The sequence below is a fragment of the Varroa destructor genome, unplaced genomic scaffold, assembly GCF_002443255.2.
Source record: "Varroa destructor unplaced genomic scaffold, Vdes_3.0 BEIS01000004.1, whole genome shotgun sequence".
Lineage (NCBI taxonomy): Eukaryota > Metazoa > Arthropoda > Arachnida > Mesostigmata > Varroidae > Varroa > Varroa destructor.
In genome coordinates, this window is record NW_019211457.1 from 36,769,053 (window position 1) to 36,794,487 (window position 25,435).

The following is a 25,435-nucleotide window of genomic DNA, read 5'->3' on the forward strand; positions in this document are numbered from 1 at the left end:
CTCGATTATTGAAATTTCCCAGCTGTCTTTTGGCTTACGCAGCGCAATTATTTGCCCTTGATATCGAGTGGCCCTTAGCAGGTTCTGGTAACACCGCGTAATTCGGCCTGTTTCAATAACGCTCGTACGAGCTCTGTAGTCAAATGACATCCATTATCTTATTTCGAGGACCGTGGAGAGGCCAACAAAATTTGAGCGTAGAGGAAACAGCTTTGCATGTCCTGACCTTAGAGGACGGACACACCGACAGCGTCTACCGTTCGATCGAAAGGCAATGCACGTATAGGTAATACGAACTTAAATAAGAAGAGTACGGCTTTGTTTTGACAGATTCAATCATATTATAATTTATTGTAAGTAGGGGAGTAGTAGCCCGCGGCACCTATCTTTCCAGCTTATCCCACAGGCCATTTCGTGTAGACTATCGTTTGGTTGAGCGCTGTGATTGCTATTCCTTACGAATCCGCATGAGGTCCTTGACATTCGATAATCGTCTGCCAATTGAAGTGTTGCCATCGCAAGTTGCTAACGGGTGTTTCGGCCTATAACCACACGCTGGGGCAGATACAGGGCCCAATAACCATTTTGCTTCCATAGCCGAATGTTCATAAAAGAGGCCACGGCCTTTTGAAAGCAGTTATTATACTAAAGACCACAGTCATGCGTTTCGTCTTTGTCTTGTGACCATAAGTCCGTTGAAGGTTCCTTGACCAACGTGGAGAAACCGATCTTAAATTTGTTTAGACAGTTTTTTAATTATAATGCTAGATTAAATATATATGTATATACGACGGTTCAAAGTCCGGAAGTGTTTGAAGATCAGTATATTGTCGATGTTCGACCCGCATACGAATAAGTTAGGTGAATGCCTCAGGACAGTTTCAAAAAAGTGTTGGAGATAGGTAAGTTGCAGCAATAAGGATAGGACCCAATTGCGTGTGAAGTTAAATTTTGTTCCTATGGCCCGTAGCGACTGTAAAGTCCATAATGCAGTAGCTACTGTGCTCGTGTAGACGTTTGTTTTTTCACTAATATCAAAATATTATGTTATTATAAAGGTGCAGAAATGCTTCTGCGTTGCCCCTACCACAATTGCAATGGTAAATCCGTGCATTTAACATATACGTCCAACACTGATAAAATCATATGACTTTGTTTCGCTCCAATGGCGAATAGTATCTGTATATAGTTAATTTATAGTTATATAGTAAATAGTTAACCGTTAATATGATATTGACAAACTAAGTTAAGAATTCACCTCTAACTCACATTCAAACAGCGCTATAGACCTCACAGGTATCTAATAAAATTGCTGGGTTACTCTAACCTACAGTCAAATAGGATTATGATATAGAATATATTGTTGTATTGCACACCTGTGTTGTTTAGTTACTCCCAATCTATACAGTGTGGCATCTAATTGTACTTTGCCTACATGAATCTATATACAGTAGGACAGTTATAAAATAGAGACAAGTCGTAAAATAGTCCTTATGAAAAACGGCCATTTCCTGTTGTACATATTTTAAGCCTGTTTGAAGCATCTTCGAGTCAAAATCAGGTTCCAATATTGTGGCAATGATACATCCTTGCCAATCACTTTATAAGATGGAATCAAAATGTTAGACAATAATCACGAGTTCTACATGCTATTAACATAGTTATAAATGAGGGTATATCTGTCAATAGTCAAACACTGTTTTAGCTCGAAAATGAACTTTGTAAAAACCAAAAATCGGTTGGCAACGATTAGACCCAAATATGCAGCCTTGGGTCACCCGTTTTATGCGCGAGCCCTAGAAATCGTTTAAGAGAAAATGAAAAATGGAAAAAAATGAGCCAAACTGTATCACGGTGTTTTCTCGTCAGCCCCTTTAACTCGTCTCTATAAGCAGCCGAGACATTGCAAGCTAAGATCACATTAAGAATCATAATAATAGTTGAAGCCATCGTTAGGTGGCGTTTGTCCTGCGCACGCATAAAGGACGCTGCCTAATCCGGTAAATACATGACTTTTGCGTCACTTTATCTGTTGAACCACTAGAAAAGCTATAAACTGTTGTCCGCCAGTTGCGAAATGGCTTCATCTTAAATAAAGCACAATAAGAGTGCCTTCTAGAAGATTTTCTGAATTGCGTATCCCTTCCAAACGCACGAACAGGCTGACGTATGACAAGCAGGCTGTCTCTTAATGGCCCGCCTGTAGATAGCAGACCTGCTTGGTTCTTGCACACTGTGGCATATGCACATCCTTTAATGAGAAGTGTACAGTAAACGTAAAGTAATATGAAGTATGCTATGAAGTTAGTTAGCGTGACGTACCGCTTCACTGACACGACGCTGACCGAGATGGCGAGTACTGCATACAATACAAACAGGCTCAAATAAGCATTTTCCAGAATTACATAAGTGCTCAGAAATAAAGCAGGAAATAGCGTGGTATTGTCATATAATTGCGAGTAAATCACATACTCTAATTAGTTGTTTTAAGAAATAAATTAGGTTTTTACGTCTAATGCTCAGGCCATTAGGCGTTTCTTTAGACGGGTCTTCTCTGCCCCCCCAACAAATCCACGAAGGCAAAAACAAGCCATAGTAAGCATTTGCTAACGCTAAAATTGAAGTTAGCGATGGCTGCGTGTTTGCCAGCTGATTTAAATTATGCTAGCCAGCGCCAATGTATCATGCCACATTAACCTGAAACAATTTACGAAAAGCCACACCATGTAACCAACTCCGGCAAGTTCTTTTCCAGATCACAGAAGCTGTGTGCAGTGCGTTGGGCCACTAATTGCAATACTGGCGGTTCTGAATCTTCAACACAAAAAGGTTCACAATACAATTTGTATTTATTTGTACGTACATTGACTAGTTCGTCGATAATATTAACTTGGTGGATGGACGATAGAAATGTTCTCGATCCATACAACCGTGCGGATTCCATGTTTGAACGAATTAGATAGTTCAATAATGGTATTTTGAACGTGGAGGATACAGCCCGCTCTGCTCGGCCACCCGAAATCGATGAGGACCTTTTGCAAGGACCTTTCAAGCAGGACAGCTGATAAACGAAGCTATCCAACACAAAAGATTAACAGCTAACGCAAACCTGTCCTCCTTTACGATAATGCCACCCAGCAAAAATACCTAAGGGCGCTACACAAAATTGACTTGGGGGCTTTTTTGCATCCATCATATTCTCCGTACTCCGCACCGACTAACTGCATTCTTTCTAGTCAGACGACTGGCCTTCAGCACAGACTTAACTGACTTTATGCCCGGTGTTATCCTATGCGCCCTTAAGCCTAATAGACAAATGCCTTGTTATTAAAATCTCACGCGAAGAATACCACAATTATTGCCAAATAAATGTTTTGAGTTTTATGTTATCTAACGCAGTTAGGCGCGGCTTCATTGTCTCCTCTGCTGCCATTGAACGACGATACTTACAACGCGATTTGCGGTTCTTACCTTGTATGTACTCGAAGATATGAAGAACGTGCCGTACACGTTGTGCTGTTTATTTGAAACACAAACAAAGACAAAAAATGGCGATTGTCGTGGGTTATAAATGAGGAAAGGCATGCCATGCAGTGGTGTGGGCCACACAAATGTTTGTGCTCAATGCGTTTCGACAAAGTCTTGTGACTCGACCTAATTTTTTCTAAATTAGTCGGATATAGACGGACTATCTCGTGTGTGAAACTGGCAAGGGACTCGTAAATTTGTATTCGCGTATGATGGTACTGGAGAAAACCTTAAACAAGCGTTTCTTCTAGGGCGTCGACGTCGATAAATAGTGGTGACGTCGGTGAAAAAAGGTTCCGGAAAGCCCATAACAATTATAGCAGCCTGATGTAAATTCAGGCTGAATTAGGAGCATTAATAACTAGCCGAATACTGCGGTGGTGCAAGAGCTTTCAAGAGGTACGTCCTATATTGTTAGTTTGCAGTTAACTAAAATTAAATCGTAAATGGTATTGGTAGAATACCACATTGTGTTTAAGCTTCTTATATATCCAACACTGCCAAGAAGGTATTTATACCAGTACGCCCGAGCCGGTGGAACTTACCTCATACTTTTATTATTCTATGCAAAAATGTAGGCTGTCATAGATTTTCGAGAACGATATATCGGTTTGGAAACAATGACCAGTGAGTCGCGGCTTCCTACATTATTTCACGCCGCTCATTCAATTACCGATGTTGATACCCGACTTTGTTGTGGCTTGCCCATATATACGATTCTTTATCGGCCGTTATTTTCAGTGCACATGTGTAGCCATAAATATACGTATAAAAGGGCCTAGCAAGACAAAGAAGAAAACTTAATTGGATGATGCCGTACGTCCTAAGACAACCAATTCGAATTATGGCTGCTATCATTTGTTATTCCAGTGACGCCGTCCACTTGAGCTGCTCGCTGCTCTTCATGGCGGCGGTTTCGCTCGCGGTTAGAGAACTCGTGATGGAACACTGGTTAGAGTTTGCTGATGACCACAGAACAGAGTTGTAGCTTGTCATCCAGTCTCCCATAGGAGACTATCTCATTTTATATAAGTCAACACTTTCTTATATGCAGTAGTTCTGATCTTTTTTACACGGGCGCCTTTTGCCGGCTATATATATATATACGCTTTACCTTCTAGGGTATTGCTATAGATAGCTTTGGTAGTACATATTTCGAACAAGCAGGCCTGCCGTGTCAGCAATATAACGGGGGCGCTGAGGATTCTCTACGGGTTTATCTGTAAAAACAAATGGTAGGGAAGGCGTTGGGTTGAGTAGGTTTACGGCGATAAAAACCTGAGACGCTGATATCTCGGCATTTTTGCATCACACTGAAGTCATTTCGGTGACAAGACTCTCGTTAGCCATCGAAGAATATAGGGAACATAAAATCGCAAGAAACCCCTGCTAGCTAACGAGCAACGAGCTCTCCAAACGGGCGGTGGAGTAGGTTATATGAACGGCTAGCTGGCACCTTAGACAAATAATCACTGAGGCATGTACACTTATTACTTATTTGCGATATACGGTATTATAATATGCGAGATTGCGGCACAATGGGAAATTTGGAAATAATATAGTTGGAAGAGTACTACTGTATTTTTAAATATGTCTAAATGCGCAAATATTTGATATTACCAGTGAGGGAAAACTGTTAATAAAGACGGCCGATATACTGTGACCATAACAACCTAGGATAAAGCCTTGTCGTCAACTAACCTCAATCTTAGAAGGGCACGTAATATACAGGCTATTCCCTGACGTGACTGTCACGTTCTGCGACAGATAAGAAGCCTTGTAGGAGCAAATGTGTATTCATATAGGAATATTGTTGCAGCCACACATTCGTTAGCTGTCTAAGTGAAGGTCACATATTTTTCTCAACGTGTCCTCCAATTAACGTATTTGGTTACCATTGCCTTTGATAGGGGTAAACATGGTTGACAAACGCCGTTATGGCAGAAAGGTGTGTGAAGTGCGTTTGTATGTTTTACGGCGATGGATGACCGTAAGTTAAGACTCGAGTCATGAACTCGTGGATGGACGTGAATGACTGTCAAAACTGTTGTGACATATGCCGACCTTTGTCATTATCCCTTCAACGCCTTATCATCCCCTTTGCGAGCGGCGGTCTGACAATGCTCGCCCTCAACGCCAGTATCCTACGCTGTCAGTGTCCTTTGTTGCACTCAAGATTGGTACCAGTGCTGGCCACTCGCTGTGAGCTTTTTTGAGAGAAATGGCGGCAAGAAGGGATTCCAGCTGTAACTGCAAGGGTACAAGGATGGCTACAGGTTTGCTTTATAGAGTTCTTCTGCTCATAAGAAGATGTTGAAAATTATGGAGGAGGCGTTAGCGGAACGATGATTGTGATGGGGATGCGGAAGGGTTAGAGAAAACAGCAAACAGCGCATGTGGCATTGCTGTGTACACAGATCAGAAGCTACGCTTACGAAAAACACCCGTCTACGATAGGTCACACGACTGTATTGAGGATCAAAAGTATGTGTGGACAGCAGCACAAGTTCGGGACGATCCCCACCGAACACGAGGGTGAGAAGGGTCCGTAGAGTATTACGGAGCGAAGAAGTCAGGTCACGAGAAGGTAGCGGAGGGCACAGCCATAATCCCTTTCGAATGCGGTCTCTCTCTACTTTTCCCGATTGGTATTTTGATCCGTTTTTTATTTCGGGTCAAAAAGAAGAGATGAAATAGGATAAAATATCGAAAGGAATATAGGTTTAAGGTTTTCCCTCTTTATATTTACCAGAGCTATAAAGTTAGTTATAGTCACTTTAGCAGAGAACGGTGCGGAGGTGATGTGATGAAAATATTTGGTCGTGTTCGCTTACTCACCCACCAACAAAAAACACATAATTTTATCAGATTTAGGGTAGTACATGAATGTCAGAATGTGCTTCGCGTAATTCTATCGAGCTTTCTCTCATACAATGCGATTTTGTTCTTTCGTCCCGCCAGAAACTTTTAAATCTGGTATCGAAAAATCTTACGTCCATTTTTGGGACCCTTTCACTGTTAGGTGTACGGCTACGAACCTTGTTTGCCAGCGATTGGCGATCGATCCGTTGCCGCAAGGTTTGTAGTACATAGATAGGTGCCAAGAAGCAACCCGTCCCAGCACTCCCCCGAAGACTTTAATAAGATTTACCATGTGTAGCGTAATATTATCACAGAGAAGAAAAATTTCTTTCTTACTTAATCCGATTTTTTCTTTTGTTAGATAACTCCGTTCGTTTGATGCACGCGGCGCACACATAGATTTTTGTCGATCATTTTGATTTTTTCGAACTTCTCACAATCCTTCAAGTCCTAGCAGGCGCAAATGATGGTCCTTTTACAACGGAAATTTCACTTAATTAAAATTTCCGGAGCCACCCGTTCCTTTTTACGTTTCACACAGATGGTGAGACACTTCTTCTAATGTACGGTAATGCAAAACGTAAACCGATAAAGCACATCATGAAGATTAATGCAAAAATGGCTTTCATGAGCGTGTAGCACACAAAAGAGACAAAAGCGAAATTAAGAGAAAGGCTTACACCACTTATACACAAATATACTCGTATATAATACGAAGAATAATCAAGTCACTTGCCTAAAAGAAGGTCCATATGTCTAAAATTGATGATAGCCTCACCTTCTTGAATTGGTTAGTTTTAGGACTGCGAGTGGCCTTTTAATGAAATTACAGCAAACTCTAATATAGTCCTCTCAGCTCACATACAGCCGTAATTACTGCTGCGTTACCATTCTGTTAAATGTTACTAATATTATACGAGATAATATCAAAGGACACAGTCATTTATTGTTCTGCTTTCTATTACCTAGGCGAGAGTGGGCAAAGGGGTGCACCAGTAATATACTGTAAGCGGTACTTACCTACACAAAGTCAAAAGGTCAGTATTTTCAGGCTTCGTTTACGGAGTTCGCAAATGCGCATTTATCAATCATGTGCTAAATTACGTGGCGTGAGATTCAAAAAATTTGTAGCAAAAGTACGACAGGGTGTTTGTAGTTCCATGCTTGTATGTTGATTACAGCGAGTATATCGTGCAGAAAATGGTAAACGAAACCGCAGATACTTATGCAGACCCTTAACAAACAACGCTTCGACATGACCTATTCGATATGGTATCGAGGTCCACTCGTTTTTTTGTCAGGCGCGTTGACCCATAGCTGCCTAAGCTGAAAGTCTCGTATACGCAGTGCTTAGTGGGGCAACCTAAACATTTGTCGAGTAAATTATTATTATGATCTGTAATTACGATTCCCCACTGTTCAGTCTAACATGTTTCGACGACATCTTGAAAATGTATCATTGAATAGGATATTAATTAGACAATCTTTATAGCTTCGATGTTGAAACATTGTCAAGCCATCTTTGCTCGTTAGTTTATATACATCGTTCGTTCTTTCGTATCTCAAAACAAGATGTACATTTCTTCCGTTATATAGATGAAGACTTTGAAGCGGATTTTACACCTTCTATTGTAGATATCTTTAAATATTATTTTGTTCATTCTGTTCTTAATTTATAAAAAGCTTATACTCTATATGTAAGAAAGGTAACGGCTTATAAATACGTTGTAGCAGCAATACGACGCTGTTATTCCTGGTGAATTAGACGCAAATATGTGCTGTGGCAAAGGGGTAGAAAAGTGCAAGCCATAAATCCCCTACCATCTTAAAAGTTTTCGTTACCAATGAATGGGTGTCGCACCAGGTTAATGCAAGACATATTTGAAACTGTCTAAGAAATTAAACGGCATCACATAGGAATCGTTCTATTTATTTTCTCAGTATTTGTTTCTTCGGAAGCCCCAGCTGCTCGGACACAGTTGCCTAAGGGTTGAGTTTTCTATCAAACGGAAGCTGCTTCATAGACCTACCTCTACGATCATCACAAATCTAATTTAGGACGGGCTAAAGGACTTCTGTCATTTGAGTCTGCCTGGCCGTTTAGCTGCCGAGCAAAAACCCTTTATACCTTCTAGTATTCTATCTTGACGGAATGAAGTTTTACAGACACGTAAAAGAGACACGGATTCCGATTTTAGAAAGTGTTTTTTTCCACATACATGCACGAGACTAGACCTACCAGATGTGGTCTGTAGACGATACTGCTGCTGTGACTAATACACAACGCTACTATCTCCGTCATGTATTTGACTGACGGAGTAGAAAAGATCCAAACTGCATCCCTAGGAAGTTACCGTTATGATGCATTAAACGACAGCAGCAGGAATTTTGACTACCTCTTACTGGTTTCCACTGTCCGCAAGGAAAACAATGGATGTAAGAAAAAGGGTTAAAGAAACCCAGACCGGAAGATTTTTGGTGCAATTGTTTCCACTCAGACCCAGCTAATACATTATGCTGCTTATACAAATCTGCCGCACTGCTCTTATTGACACGTTACATTATCATTACATAATCGAAAGTTTGAATTTTCAGCCTGATAATAGGTATAACTGAGCCAGGTACAGGGCGGACAAAAATGCTACTTATTTCGAACTTTGCACAGAACGCTCTAGTGCATGTTTTATGTAGTCAACGATAACCCTTATAAAAAGGTATTAATGTTTGCAATTCAGAATTATTTTTTTTTCGTTTTTTATTTACGCGGTTGCCCTATAAGTACAGAACGCTCAAAAGCAGTCTGCGTAAACTTTCAGGCTGTGACAGGCACTTACGGCCAATTCATCGCCCCTATCAACACAGTCAACTTTGATGTGATGCAGTTCAGCCCCCGAACTCGCTGATCAACATGAAAAACATGATATGCACATAGATTTTTCTATGCTAGTGCTGTTACTGGTACATCGAAACAATAGATCTGTTGGCTGTTGAGACGTCAGCTTCAAGCCTGGCTCCAAACGCTGTCGGAAATGTCGCGTTCTTCCCAGCGAATCTTCGTACCGAATGTTATTAAAACACTCAGGCCAATGTCATTACTACGCCCGCTGGCCGGATGCTAGATACATATATATGCACCGCTTTATACGTCTTCCCTGATGTGAGTCCTCTTGACCACTTCGCGACAAATCTGCCTGCTGTTGTCAAGGTTATTGTACACTCAGCTCCTGAATCCTTTTTGTTTAGTCTGCTAGTTAACGACTCGTATTTGGCTACGAAAATATACTACGTAGATAAATACGTACGTAAGTATACCCTCGCCAGTCAGGTAAATAAATATTTGGCTTGGTGAGCTGGCGTTCAGATGCAAGCATAGCATAGACAAAATGACACAGATGCATGTTTACCAAACAGACTTATAGTTTCGGTTAGACGCGCGACAGATCTCGTCAGGCAAACACACGCAAACATGTTCATTGGGTCTTTTTGTGTAAGCATCCAGTATTTTACCGTGTTGATTTTAACAGCATATGAAACACATTGTTAAATAGGGAGGAAAATTTTACAAGGCTTTGATGCTTTTTGTACGTCAACGCAATGACGCTAGCCTACGGCGGAGCGGGCGTTGTTATATCTTGGTTCTTGTTAGGTGAGCAAGCGTTATTTGTACAATGTCGTATGGTTCAATGTTGTCCCCTGGCGACCATTCAGGCTTTACTTCAGTGAGGGAAACATGCCCTGACTTGAAAATATGTATATTCTGTCTTGTCAGGACTCATAAATTAGAATACAATGCGACCGTCATTGTGTTAAAGCGTTGAATCATTGACGTGGAAGAATTTCCTGTGCAAATTTGCCGCACGCATGCGTATGGTTAGGGCTCTAGCATCTAATAAAACCCTCTCAGATTTGTAGTTCTATCCTACATGAGCGTTCGCATAAATATGGATTATCCAATATATCGGGTACAATCTGCTCTATCTAACACGAAAAAATAGGATCACCGTGTGTAGACCACGTCAAACTACTAAAGCCAGGAAAAGTCTATGAGCATCGCTTTATGCTGAAAGCATTTTTATGTACCAGTTATATATTTCGGATTCGAATAAATCGAGACGAACACACAACTGACTGTCCTGCTACGATGAAGTTGCTAACCTAAATATGGTAGTTTTATTTCATGAGTGTCTAGTACAGGACTTCGGGTTGACATCTGTGACGGCGATTTGTGTTCAGTGAGTACCTGACGCCGGACGTAGATTTCTCAATGACTTTGCAATAGAACAGCGCAGACCCTGATATTCAGCTGGGTCCCTGGAAGTAGGCATTCTATAGGAACCGTCGATCTATACATGAATACTATTAGTATCATTATTATTACTATCATTATTAAAGGGACATAGATTTTCAATTCAGTAAAACCGTCAGCCTCACCAGCGCATAATCGTTGTTATCACGCTGGATAGGCGCAATTTGTGATGCTGCTTATTTTTTTTTACGTAGACCGTTACCTCTGAGGTCAAAAAGTAATCTCGTAAAGGTTTCCAAACATTCGAAGATCAGCTGCCGTACAGTATACTTATTGTCATTCCTATAACGGATTATTTAGAAACACCGAATCTGGCACTTTTACTGTGTCAAGCTTCTTTTAAAGATTCTATAAAATCTGATGATAAAATAGTTCGTTATCACTGCATCACTTTAAAACCCTGATAGGAAATAGCAAATTTTCTTTTTTATCAAGAAACCATTGTAGAGACAATATCATTGCAGACAATTCGCTTATCAATACCTCTTTAGGAACGCAGCACGTTCTTGCTGACGCCGAAAAAAATGCGACGAGCAGTTAATAACTCATGTAAGGTCCGCTGAACATTACTGATGGGCATCTTCCTCTGAGTGAAGCAAACCTACGCCATTTGTTTTTATCCTACAATAACAACTGCCGCCTTTTGTCGTTTATAACGCACTTCTCTTCCAAGGTTTTTTTTTTTATTAGGACCAGCTAAAACTCTCACACCAGCCCGATCAATCCTCGTTAACCTGTACTACGGGCTGGTTAAAGTCAGCGGCATGGTCCTCTAGAATATCAGGAGAACAAACACAATCAGAGAATACCAATGCTTTGGCACAGTCCTCCTTTTGTTACCACTAATAAATCATTGACCTCAGCAAAGCGCCGCCACTATGGCCCTAAATGTTCAAATAGATAATATAGCCATAACGTTTTACGGATTTAAATTGCATATTGCAATCAATTTTTTACATTACATCAAAAATACATAGTAGTCCTAGCTAGCGGTTTAAGTTAATTATATCTAAGCGCGCAAATTATTATAACAAAGAGCGGACGTCTAGCATGTTATAAGACACATATGTCTAACTGTTGGCTTCATTGCTTTTTTTTTTTCTTTTCTATCCACGTTTCATTTGCAGCTGCCGACATGGCGCATGATGTGCCGGGCTTGCTTAGTGCCAGAGCCGCCTCCCCAACCAGACGCGAGCCCCAAGACTCTGACCCTGTCTTTATTGTTATCATTCGTGTTAAACCCACTTTTACCACAGTTAATGATTTTAGCCATCAGACAATAGCAGTCTCATCGCATCTAGCAGTGCCCGACCAGACAAAACACTGCTATATCTGGCCTTCCAACAGCGTAGTCAAGAGACGTTCGAAAGCGCCGGCGACGGTAAATAACGGTAGTAATAATATCTTACACTATAATAATATAGCCATAAGGAGCAGCTTACCACAACAGAACATACGAACTCGAAGACACGCTCAGAACAATAGCGGTGCCACGCTTAACATAGTGAAACACGCGCTGTGGGAAGTACGACCACGCGGGTTGCTTCGTATTGTATATTGCTACTTCAACGATAACGTATATTATTCTGCTACTGGCTCGGGCAGTCCCCAAGTCCCCAAGCGGCGGCGACAGCGGCGGCGACGGGGGTGGCGACGCGCGAGCCTGTAGGCCGTCGTTGGCCGCAGGCGAGGAAGTGGTATTGGATAAGAGATTTAGAGCGAATGAGGCGTTGTAACAGGAAGCAGCAGAGCGACGACAAGCAGCGAATTGAGCCGAAATTGATTAGCAACAGGTTATCGTCGCGCAGCAGACGCCGTGTGACTGGGCAGCACCTTCTCGTTAAAGCAACAGTAACTACTAGCACCAGTCGTTGTTCGACGATGTGTACAATGTTGTACGGCCAGCAGCTTGTTCAATAGCTTACTGAAATCAGGCGTCAAGTTGTCCTCACCGAGAAGCTGAGAGTGAGTTAAAACAAAGACGAAAGAAAAGGAGAAACGAGTTAGACGATAATATACAGCTGTAGAAAAAGCGGCCGTACGCTCCCACGTGTGACAAAAAATACGTGAGGAGCCGCACGCACACCGACAAGGGTGGTCTCTTATTGACGACGGCATTGCGACCTCGCCCTTTACAACCAACACACCAAACGGTCAGTCCGACGGAGAGAAGCTACGAAGACCTGAGATAAAAGGAAAGCGTAGCACGCTTCGGGCAGAAGGACAAGCGCCATTTCCAAGGAAACCACTTCTTCCATGTCCGCGTTCATTAAGCATCCCAGCACTCATGTTTTCTTTCATGTACAAGACAAATCGGCCGCCCAGCAAGGTATGTACGTACCGATTTCATTTCTCTTTTGTTAAACGTTTTTCAGTAGCAATTTAGATTTGCACGTTTTGAACCGAATGTGACATTCGTGGCCACTGTCGCTCGTTGTCTTATTAGTCAGACGTCTCGCGTTGGGTGCTGGCATGCTTACTTAATCGCGTGACAAAAATGAAAATAATATATCTTAAAAGATGAATAGTGCATGTGTTACATATATTGAATAATACTTGAGACCCAACGCATAATATTTCAGAATGTATATGTTAGCAAAACCGTTGGTGAACTTCACCTAGTATTTCTAGCCAAAATAGGTATCCCACATGATGTACCAAAATTGATAGAACCTTAAAAAAGGGGGCATACGATGTGCTTTAATGTAGCTCTAGAAGCCACCTGCTTCTGTGGATGCGATGGCAAGTTGTAACTTTAACATGTGAAAACAAATCTCACAGCTGTGGAGATGAAATACATGCTTTATAAATTACCATTGGCAGATTTAACCCTGTGTTAGATTCTCGGTGTGCAGTTGACCTTTGATTGAGAAACTTGGAAGCGTATACCTTTGTGTACTGCGAATTTTGCGGTCAGCGGCCACTTACGAAAAGTTGCAACGGCTGGACATCATTAAATGTGCTAGAATGAACCACAGAAGATAAAATCGCATCTTTGGTTTGAATGAATGGTCCTTTAGGCGACCCCGCCGAAAATTCTCATCGAGGGAGTTTGCTTCATCAAAAACTAGTCAGTCAGCGAAATTAATTAAAGGGCATAGAGTATGCAGTTTCAACAAGTACATAGAATTACGACATGAATATAGAGTGGAGCATCTGCCCTCTGACGACGATGGTTGGCAGTATTTCTAGCTAGCTATCTGTTACTATTTGCAGCATAGTAGTAATAAAGTTGAACCTACCAAGATTGAATGCACTTCGTGAGATAGTTTTCGTTCTAACTTAACCTTACACCCTCGACGTTCTACGAGTTATGATAAGAAGGATTAGATAGCTCCTCCATTCATCACGAACTAGAAAATAAAGATTTATGGATACATTTTAACGAAATAGAATACCAAATTATGATTTCAGTTTACGGTCACAATGCGCAAAAGTTCAATGATGCTCTACCAATGGAGATATTTTTTATTATCCGGTTGAAGAAATAACGCTTCTTCAGTACGTAACCATAGCCATAAGAGAGAGCGAATGGGAGCTTGCCCACCTTAAATTTCCTTCACAACAAAGGATTTAATGAACATTTCAGGCAAACCATCCAGAAAGTATAAGCGATAATTTAAAATTGAGTGCACAATACTGTCAGTATCAGCGGAAGCAATATCATTTCACATATGCCAAACTAACAGAGGCAAAGCCACAGCCAGGTTACGCAGAGCTAAGTTGGGAAGAGGGAAGATAAGAAATATCTATGTCTGAGTGTGACGGATAGCAGCAGTATTCAATGGATGGAATCCATCCTGGATGGAATAATCTTGCAACGGGAGTTACTTTTGCGTCACTTAAATCGAATGCACCACGTGTGGAACTTCATATGGAAATTGCACCAGTCATACATGTTCTATTTGGCCGTGCATTTGCCAAGTCCGTTGTAGATTGGACTGCAGCGACTGCCAGCTCAACGGGCAGCCAGACTTTGATTTATCTGAATGATCGACAAAGACTCGATCATTGAAATTCGTATTCGTAAGTTATAAGTAAACTGACGATGCTTCTGTTTAAGTTCAGCATTAGTTGGGGAATAGTTACTTGCAACGTGCCATTTCAGATTCGGGTCAACGTAAATCTTCCGCATAACAATATCATAATATTGTATATTATTTTAACAATAAAGGTCATATTGTTCCTTTGTCACGAGAATTATCTGTAAAAATAAACAGTACGAAGTTCGGTTTGATGCAACGATTCGGTTTTTGCAAGGCCTACTCGCAATGGAAAGTGCTCTATGACAGTTCGTGTCCCTAGCATAAGGTACGCAAGCCTTGAGGTAAAATCTGAGTATTGAATACGAGCCTTAGTCTCTCGGGTCGCCAGCGCATCAACCAGTACATATCGGCCTTTGACCGATTTGTAGGTAGGAAGCCGCAATCACATGATTACAGCTGTGAGGCAGCTATCTGTAAACTGCTTCAACGTTTCCGTCATTTAAAAGAACTTATCACTGAAATATAGGCTACACATTCACGTACACGTGGTAACATACTGCACGCATGCAGAACCGTAAAGGACTGACGTGTAGCCAGAAAGGCGGTAGTGTCACCGAATGAATACTGTTGTTGCTAGCTGTTTTGCGCGATGCGCCTTCCCCGTCTCCACTGAAATCTCTAGCTAGACATGAAACATTTTTCCCTCTATTTTAGGCCGAGGATAATGGAATGACTTGTCAGCTGTTTTTTTAATTATGTTCTCGTACAAGCTCCTATTATGTTTCCATCTGCCGTTCGCATGCTGATTCTGCGCGTGCCTGGCGCCACCCGTAGTCACTGCGTAGTTTTCAAGTTTTCGCCGTACAATATGGCAGCAAAAAGAAGATGAGTAGGCGATTGACGAGAAAATCAATACAGTCAAACTTGTTTAAATTTCATCAAAATTTTGTGCAGCATGTTGGCGGCGATGCTCGTTCCGTAATAGCAGACGTCTTAGATTTCGAAACTGATTTCGAAAATCTGCTGCGTCGTGTCAACTTACGATAACAAAAAATATTTGGATTGCAATCAATCGCTTCTAGCGAAAATAAGCTGCGTACAGCTGTACCGCTTATCCGGAAGGAACACTCGACTATGTGAATCGGCGTTAGCTCATTATCACTTGCGTCCGGTAACGGTATGGCGAACTCACCATAAATGGAAACACTGAGTTATTATTGCCGGAGGACATGTGATTTATAGAAAAAAAAAAAAACACTCGTATTTTGCTACAGTGCTGCCGAAAGCAAGGGCAAAAGCAGATTCACCAACTCCACTAATTCAGGCTAATTTCTATTTATTTTTTGTAGAACTTTAACCCAAATTTGCAATTAAAATGAAAAAAAAAAAGATAGAAAATACTATTTAGGGCTAGAGGCAAATGTCTATGGTTGAGGGATGAGAGAACGATGCGTCCGACTGCTCCGCAACTCGGTTTTATCGTTGTCATTGTTCGATGCCCATATAGAAGACGAAGCCTATGGCACTAACCTAAATAATACCGCAGCTATTTGAGAACAGGAAGGGCCTTTTCTACCTGAGCCCTGTGACTCCACTGTGATTTATTTCCCTACAAAAACCGACGGTCTTGAACGATCGTCGCTAAATGGCCCTAAAATGAACGATTATTGTGCGGATCACAATGGAAGATAGTAGGAGAACATTGCTTTGCTCTGTTGTGCCACCTAACCGCCCTAAATAATGCTATCGGGGAGCGAGGAGACCTCAAAAGTTCACTGCGTGCCCCTTAGAGCTATTTGTTGCTGACAAGCAAGCTCTTCCGGTAAATAGAAGATATTAATAAAACGTACATGCTTGACAGTTTCACATGACAACAATTATATATCATAAAACATTATACAGAAGTAATTTAGTGGAGTTTAAATAAAATTACAAAAAGCTTCTTCGTGCCTGGTGAACATGAGCTTCAAACGCGAAGCGAGTGCCTCAAACTTCATTACCCGACAACAGCCACAACGATTCATTATGGGCTATTACCTCATTTGAAAACACTGTGTTAACTTATATTTTTCTTAGTTTTGGGTAGGTACATATTTACGCAACGAGGAATTATGGAGAATCAAACTTTGATCGATTTTGTACATTATTTCGCAACGCTTTAATTGTATCACCCGGTTAATGGTGACACCTATGTATGATATAGCTCTCGACAGTCCGCGTTTGCCCTACTGACGATATAACAAGCGCTTTCGACTGTATCTCGCTAGAGTAAAAATGATTTTTAGAATACAGTTTGATTAGATATGACAGAGCAAACTGAAAAGACCGTTACTGAAGCTGATTAGCTCTTGGATTATTCGTGTGTACTGACGCTTGGTTTACAGAATAGAATTTCGATAGTAGGTAATAGAATTCACTGTTGTCTTCTTTCTGTCTGTGGTTTTTTGATTTTTCTTCTGCGGATGTTTGTCTTGTTTCAGCGAGTCCTCCTGGCGGGGCGGCCCGACGTTCGGGCGCCTCCGCGCTAGGCCTGGGGGGCCACAAGCCCCAGGGGCTGAGCTTGGCAACCGGAAGCCGGTTATCAGCAGACCACGCCTCTCTTCTGGCCCATGGCCCCCATGGCCAATTCAGTAGCATGATGAGCGCGGCTGGAGCGCATGGCCATCATCACGCTTCCCACATCACCTTACATCTCTCCGGACATCAACAGCAAGCTGGCTCACAACCACACAGGTTAGTGTTACTACATGTGAGCTATATGTGAATAAAATGTCAGCCGTTGAAAACTGTGTGTGCCCCCCCCCCCCCAGCACGACCGTCGCGCTTTGCACACGTGACTATGGGATGTCCTGCAACAACGGAGTATTTCGATCTATCGTACCTGCGCGTTTATTTTTGCCACCTCAACAAAGATAGACCGTCTTTCACTTAGCAACGTGATGTAATAAACTTACCCGTTAACCAACTTGTGCAAATTGAAATTCGCTCGAAGTTAATCAAAGGCCATATAATAGCAACTGAGTTACACTGCGGGTACAACATTCTACACATAGTTCTGTAGACGTCAGAACTATCAGATGTATTTGTACACACAAATCTACAAATACATCTGATAGGAACTGTCACATGCATAAAAAATTACATCAAAGCATGAGTGTATTGGGCCGTTTACAAGCACTTCAGCGCACAACAATAAGGAACAGCAGGGTAGCGCTGGAAGTGATATTGACAACTGCAGAATTATTTGCATTGTTGATAGTGGCAATCTTCTTTTAGGTTATCGTAACCGGATCAGGCAGAGGCAGACAACGTGATGAAATCTCTGAGGCGCATGTTAAATCAGAACCCGTCTATTGGGTTTTCGGCTCCTTCCTTTCGCGGTATTATTCGTTGCTTTGACTCTGTAAGAGTTTGGGCCTACTTCCTTGATTTTCAGGTTGCATTTACGGATGAGCCATTTATAAGCCTTTGTTTCTTTTAAGTCGGGCATCGCCTTAGCTCCTTAGTGAAGTTTCACGGCGAAAGTAAGCCAATTAATTTCTGTGAAGACCTAGTATGCGCATCAGTTACGCAAGCCTGGGCTACGCGACCGAGCTCGCGTAATTAACTGATCATAAAACGGTTCTATATTAACGCCGGCCCATACGATGCGTAAGACGCAACATCCTAATCGAAAAGAACCCACGCCGTTGTTCGTGAACTAACGTGTGTCCTCAGACCTTGCGGCGACCTACGGCTAGCAGAATGATCGTGTCCGCTTCTTCCTAACAAACATGATTTTCAGGAAAAAAAAGGTAACGGATTTTGCTTATTTAGTTACAATATTATTGAATCCAAGAGGTAGGATTTCGGCTGTAAAAATTCATTGGTTCGGTCATATTTGGGCATGTGCATTTCGCGTCCGGGTTCGTCGACAGATCGCATAAAGTAGGGGCCGAACGACGAGGTTGTCAATGGCATCTACCAACGCCTATGTTACGAAGTTTTTAACTGAGCACGTCGTGCAGTTCCGTGACACATTTTGGGGAGCTTGACCGTTCGAACTGAAGTCGTGAAATGTGGACAGTGGTGTCTTCAGATTTTTTCGGCTCATCGAGGTGTGCAATAGAACAGTGCGAGTTCGTCGACCTCGTACATAAAAACATCTAGAAATAATTTTGTTTGTCATTGATGTACTCTACACAAGGTTAGGACACGCATATCAGTTGACGATGTCTAAATGAGATATTGTGAGCTCACTTGATTGAACTCTCACTCGTTAGCTTTTACATACGTTTACCTGTATATTATACTGGGCAATATTCTTTACATCCTCATAATGCAATAGAAAGAAATTTTCAAATAGCTGAAGGGTTTTTGGTCAGTTTGGTTACCTCTGGTGGTTGGACACAGCGCCTCATTAGACTACTGTTAATAGTGTCAAGGTCCATTAGAGAAGTCTAACGGGAAGGCAGAGTGATCTGTGTGTAATATGAGGAAATGAAGGAGGCAAGACGGTGCTAACTCTGACAACGACGACGAATGTATAAGCGATGTATTAAAGACTCTCAGGTTATTCCCATTGATCCTATTGATCACTGGGGACGCTTCATGACTATAGACAAAGGTTTCAGGGTCCCAGGACTGCTGAAAAGTTAGAGTGATGGTATATAGCTTCTAGGAAAGTAGTTTACTCGGAGCCGCCGCACTAACAAATAGAGCTGCTAAAAGCGCTGACACATGAACGCTGCGCAGACCTAGCATGATTCACAACGATGGTCGAGAATTGTAAAAGATTAGGTCGTAGGTTGGAAATTAACTATATATCGGTTAGCGGCTGAGGCTATTACGCCTGATCCCGTCCGGACTAGCAGCTATATAGTATTTATATTTTTCATCATAAAAAATATATACAAAGTAGTAATGCGTCCAAATTGACAATTTTTTCTACGTTTTTTTTTTTCTGAGACCATACCTAAGCGATAACAACAAAATTGTTATTCAAGGAAATTTTTTGCATGGGCTAGAAGCGTCACTCCCGATGGTCATGTTTACTCAATACAGTTATCATCCGCCGTGACTGCAGCTTCGATCCAGGACCTAAACCAAACATTAGTAATTTTTAAAATAACCTTCTTTAATCAGCAAGTAACTTTTTATTTGTAGTCGTCTGTCAATCAATGTTGGTAGGTATCGTTCAAATACGCCGCATATAAGAAATTTAAAATTTGCGCTGACAGCTGGCTAAAGGTCCTAAAAATTCAGAGCTTTAAAACGAGCCACAAGGCTCAAAAAACTTGAATGAGTTTATAGAGAAAACCCAATCGTTAGTTTATATTGTCCTGTAGCTCAGTTGTATAGAAAATATTTTTTTTGCTTTTGTATTATGAATTTTTGGGCCCTCTAAATGCAAACCCTATTGAATATCTTTCTGTTTGCCTTATAAAAGGATTATAGACAAGTCCCGTATATACATGACAATGGCCGTTGATTTCGGGCAAAAATAGGGTTTTCAATCGTGGCAAGGGTTCGTTCAATGTGCAAAGCCTGAATAATGGCAGATTTCTGCTTAAATTCCAAAAACAGCTCACTTTTTTCCATAAGGAGTTTGTTCTTTTATTTCAAAAAGAACGGCTTTCCTTACGAGGACTAGTGGATGAACGCATTCTCGTGAAACTTTCCTTCAGTTTGAATGTATCATCCTATATATATATATATATATATATATATATGCGCATGTCTGTTCCATTCGTTGACTATTATTTTTTCCAAATATCCTTTACAATTTTCACAATTCACGCGTGTCATTAATAAGGATGAACATGTCTAACGCGGATCCTATTGGGTTTTCTCCGACAGGCCAATAAACCGGTGTGGCAACTGTACAGGCAGGTTTTAATATTTTTTTGTTTTTCCTACGTATTGATAATTCCTGATATTTTTACTCTTCCGGGCATTTTGGTCTTTCGAAATCGTCCTAGCAACGCGTTCAAATGGAGGCGCATTAGCGATCCAAAAGAAGCAGCTGCGTTCGGTATCAAAGTTGACGTGTCAACGCCGTAGGATATGTAAACCTTAATCATCTATTTTACAAAGGAAAAGTATAATCTGCCGTATTCGTATTGTACTGCATCATTATTACTAATGTGTACATTAATGGAACACAATGTAGTACAATATGTTTTATTGAACACCCCGGAGCCACCGTAACGTCCGGTCGTTGTTGTTCCCTTGGGAAATTATCTTTACGTTAGAAAAACCGCATGAGACGCATACGACCTTCGAACGCGACTAGTCCACCTCGTCGCAGTGAGTGTAGGTAGCTGAGATTATAACATATATCCGCGGAATGATCTGCGCTTGCTTAGCCATGTTCAAAACCACCTGTAAGAAGAATGCTTCTTCATACAAGTTGACGTAGTGTGTTGCGCCCAGGATCTTGTCTAAGCCCTGTGAGGCCAAAAGGACACATCGATCAAACGGTCGATTTCCACAAGGACCTGCTAGGATCTCTTGCCGTCGGAGAAGCTAAAGTTCTGAAAAAATTTTAAACGGGTCATGACTGTAACCAGCGCTGCGATTACACTAGGATTACGGAGTACATAGTATCATTCCAATTCGAGTCTTCTGAGTAGAGCAAATAAATGCTATTCCGGTATCGACGTTCATTACAAGTATTGCATATACAAGCATTGCGTGTATGAAGGAAAATTTAGACGAACATAGAATGTAAAAAGAGGTCAGTTATTAGATTTAGTAATAGTTCAAAAGAAATTTCAGTGAACACTCATATAGCATGAATCTAATTTGTCAGCGTCCAGTCCAGAAAAAGTAACTAGCTAGTAAACTAACTAGTAAAAAAAACAAGCTAAACTCGTTCTGCAGGAGTCTTTATTGGAAATGATTATTTAAACGAACATGACTAATCGATATTACATCAGCTTAACAAAAAAAAAGCGATCGCTTGACTTTGTCTTGAAAAATGTCCGATGTATACAACAAGTGAGATTCTAGTTTCAGTTGAGATAATTAAGGTCATAGAGGACTACACTATCGTATAAACAGAGCCATAAAACCATTACTCCAGTACGTGACGAACTTACAAAAATCATATCTATAATTTTCCTCTAGAATTATTATCCAACACAACTCGAAAAAAATTACCCAAATTCAGGTAAGAATAGAGCCGAAAGCACAAAATATTTTCGTCAGCTTAATACTACTAATGATTCGTTTTTATAAGAAATGTCTAAAGGTTCTTAACTATTTTTCAAATATTGAAACCTAAAAATACCCGGCATAGAATAGATCAATCTCAAGTCAAGATCAGTCATGTTTCTAATTGAAATATGCATCAGTAATTCTATTTTTGGTTTAGATAACTTGGGATTATTTCTCATTAATATTCGTTTATGTATCACTATGTTATTATTACTACTCTGTTTGTCAATCCCATCGCTATAATTCAAGAAGTACCACCGCACCTCTCTTGGTAGCGCTGTGAAAGTATATCATCGGGTAAGTGCGTTAGCTTGGTTTTGGGATCGCCGCTATTTTACTATAAGTTAAATAACTTATAAGTTACTAGATTTTGGATAGCAGGACGCTCTTTCAGGCTAAACATGATACGTATAAGTAATTAAGTGACAATAAATACCTACGATTGTTACAATGTTTGCCAAAAATATTATTAGTTTCTATCCATTTCTATCTTCCTCTCTGTGTAGATTGCCTAATCTGATCGAATTAACCAGATCATTCACCACAAGACGTTCAACGTTTGTTTGTTTCCCGTGGGTAATAAATATGTGAGCTGTTTTTAGGAATGCTCATTATAAATGTAGCACATTTACGACTGCATAGGAGTAATATAAACGCCAAGTGAGAGTAATTCTTAGTTATGCGTTCGTTCTATTTCAGGCCAGTGTCAACAATTCTTTCTGGGGGCTCATCGAGTCCACATGCAGGCGGCGAGTGGGATGATTTTGATCTGTTTTGCCAGTCATCGTATCCCCGCCTCTCCCCGCTTGGCGCACATCCTCAATTTCCTGGACAGTCTTCCCATCACGCCCTTGACTCGCAGCTCATCGAAGAGACCAGCCTAGGCGGACCGGCGCCACTAAATGCCCAGCCCGCCTTCCCCAGGTCAGCAAGTTTTTTTTTGTCTACCTATAACAGAGTAATCATTGTTAGGCTGGTAGAAGGTATGAAAAAAAAGCAGTAGGGAATTATTACCGTCTACTGAAGACTTCTATTAGTAATGTATTACAGCTACTGCAATATAGTATGTAAAGACATATAATAATAGTAAGTTCTTTACGAGGAGCAGTATTAGTGAATAGGCCCTTGATATATTGCAGCCATGTCTATATTTTTCTAATCCATATATATACTATACTTTTTTAAGTACGTTTCTGATTGACAAAGAAGTAATGTCTGTTCTCTTTCAACATTTACTCTGCACCGGTTGTTTACTTCTGAATAGTACACTGTTTGTGTGAAAAATTCAAGCCAATGGTAATGCTTTGATGAACAGAACTTTATATCTAGAGAACAGAATCCAAGAAAATAAAAGAAAAAAAAAAAGCATTTTCGACATCTAATGTTTACAGCTGAATAATATATTTAGTTACACAAAAGATGTATCGGCGTGGCATATGAAAACGATTTGTCCAATATATATTGTATACAATAGTCAAGAACAACCACTTACACCGCTTCCATGGATAGCCATTGTTTATACGTTCGCTTTGAGCAACGGCCTTAATGACAGTCGTTCATTTTTTACGAAGAGTATTGTTTCTGAATTTAGAAAAATGGCCTGGAAGATCAGCCCCGTACCGTGTTGCATAAACTTGCGTTTCATGCTCTCACCCCGGGAAATGCTATAAAATGTCTACGAATAATATGCATTCCTATTTTTTATTGCGAAATATCTAAAAATTGTAAAAACAGATACCGTATTTAATATGATTGGCTAACGTGTGTGTTGATCAAGTGCCACCGTTGCGGACGTTTGTATTTCAAGATCCCAAGCAATAGATACTGTAGGGATCATATCAATTCTATAGTCGGGGTCAAGCGTTCCATTTTTTAATACTACACGTTTTGTTTATGGGAAAGTTCCATACCATTTGGCGCACATCGATGACCTTCCTTCGGGTTTTCCTAGGCCAAAAAGGTACCGAAGCAAATTGTAATATTTGTTCTGTCGCGGCTGTGCTCTTTGAAAGTAATTTTTTAACCTCGAAAGTAATGTATTACCCCTAGGAGACTATACCTGGCTCCATTCGCCCGACTGCGGTCAGTAAGGCCCCCAGGCAAGCCGTTTATAAATTGGATGACAGCACGCACTATGAAAATTCGACTCATGTCGGTCTCTTGAATGTATAGGATGAGTGGACATGGCTCTATAGACCCTTTCTTTCAACATCAGCAACTTTCTGGCGATACGGAATAAAACGCTGTGGCTGATCGGGTGTAGCGTGGCCGCTAAGTAAATTTTATTCGGGTTTTCTATTCTTTAAATATTAATTTTAAATGTATAAGGAGTAAAACTAATCCACTCTCTGACTCAGAACAGATTTGGCTTACCTGTGTTTAACGCTCGACAGTTGTTTACAAAAATAAAAAATTTTAGCTGGCGTTCTCGCCGTAAGATTGTTCGCTATTCTATACATATGACTGGCTATGTATTTTTCTTCACATGACGTATAACGCATCATCTAATCTATTACTTATAACATGTTACCTCTTTGATGTCATTCTTGTTTGCGTTGTTGTTATTGTTACAGTGCTTATGGTGGAAGTGGTGGCGGTAGTAGCAGTGCAGGTGGAGGACGTCTGGGAGGCCGAGGGGCTAGCGGTGCCGGTGGATCAGGGAGTGGAGCAGAAGATGATGGGGGCTCAGGGTCAAAAGCGCCTCCACCGCGTTTGCGTTCAAATTCGTACTACTCGATACCCTTAGCGGAACCATCGGGCCATAACCCCACAGCTACAACAGGAGACCACAGAGGAACTGACCACAGGGCGCTTGCGGAGACTTATGGTGAGTACAAGTAGTAGTTGCTATGGTGAATAAGCAATTTTAAGCAAAAAAGAGGCAGCTTACAATGGGGGACCCGTCCATTATTGGTAGCCTTGAAATCACTATATTGACATACGCTGTAAGATGCAAAAGCACAGCGTGAAGCTTATTTGCTACTGAAAAATCTGCAGAGAACAATGAAACTGTAGCAAACCACCAAACAATTGCGGTGGTAATCTATCGACCCCACCAGTAAGAATAAAAACTGCAAAAAAAAATTTACGGAAAAAAATCACCTAAACGAGACGAACTATTTGAAGAAGCGTTGGCGACCTACAAGAATATGGCAACTCGTAGTGAGGCAGTCATGTCATCTGCTCGAGAAAGGTACTCATAACTGGCTAAGTGATTAGGACGTTTTATAAGATTTGTTATTATTATTATATACTTTAATGCTAAAATATTGTATTCCATTTTATGTTTTATTGTTATTATATAAATTTACTATATAGATCATCATATAATTCAATGTTAATTTAGGGTTCTAATAACATTAACAAGTAAAATATCACGAAATGTTTGAAATAGGAAATACATAACTATAGATGAATTATTTCAACTTACTTACTGAATTAAAATATCAAACAATTGAATTAATTGAACTATGCATCATGGAAACGACAACCGTACATTGAAGCGAAAACGTACCAGTTAATTTTTTTAAATATTCGCGGCTCGAGATAAAAT

At 40.8% G+C, this 25,435-nt stretch overlaps 1 protein-coding gene across 4 annotated transcripts in view; it reads left to right on the forward strand.

Annotated features, from left to right (window-relative positions):
• The window catches only part of LOC111249117 (uncharacterized), an 82,278-nt gene that overhangs the window by 25,376 nt on the left and 31,467 nt on the right, over window positions 1-25,435 (forward strand). The window contains exons 3-7 of one of the 4 annotated variants that reach the window (XM_086986500.1): window positions 11,824-12,077; window positions 12,302-13,025; window positions 17,163-17,415; window positions 22,582-22,806; window positions 24,456-24,709. In XM_086986500.1, the coding sequence (XP_086842626.1) occupies window positions 12,953-13,025; window positions 17,163-17,415; window positions 22,582-22,806; window positions 24,456-24,709 (805 nt within the window). In that variant the 5' untranslated portion in view covers window positions 11,824-12,077; window positions 12,302-12,952. Of the gene's footprint in view, window positions 1-11,823; window positions 13,030-14,958; window positions 15,860-17,162; window positions 17,416-22,581; window positions 22,807-24,455; window positions 24,710-25,435 lie in introns of those variants that run through there. The other 3 variants (XM_086986499.1, XM_086986501.1, XM_086986502.1) reach the window with 3 other exon arrangements.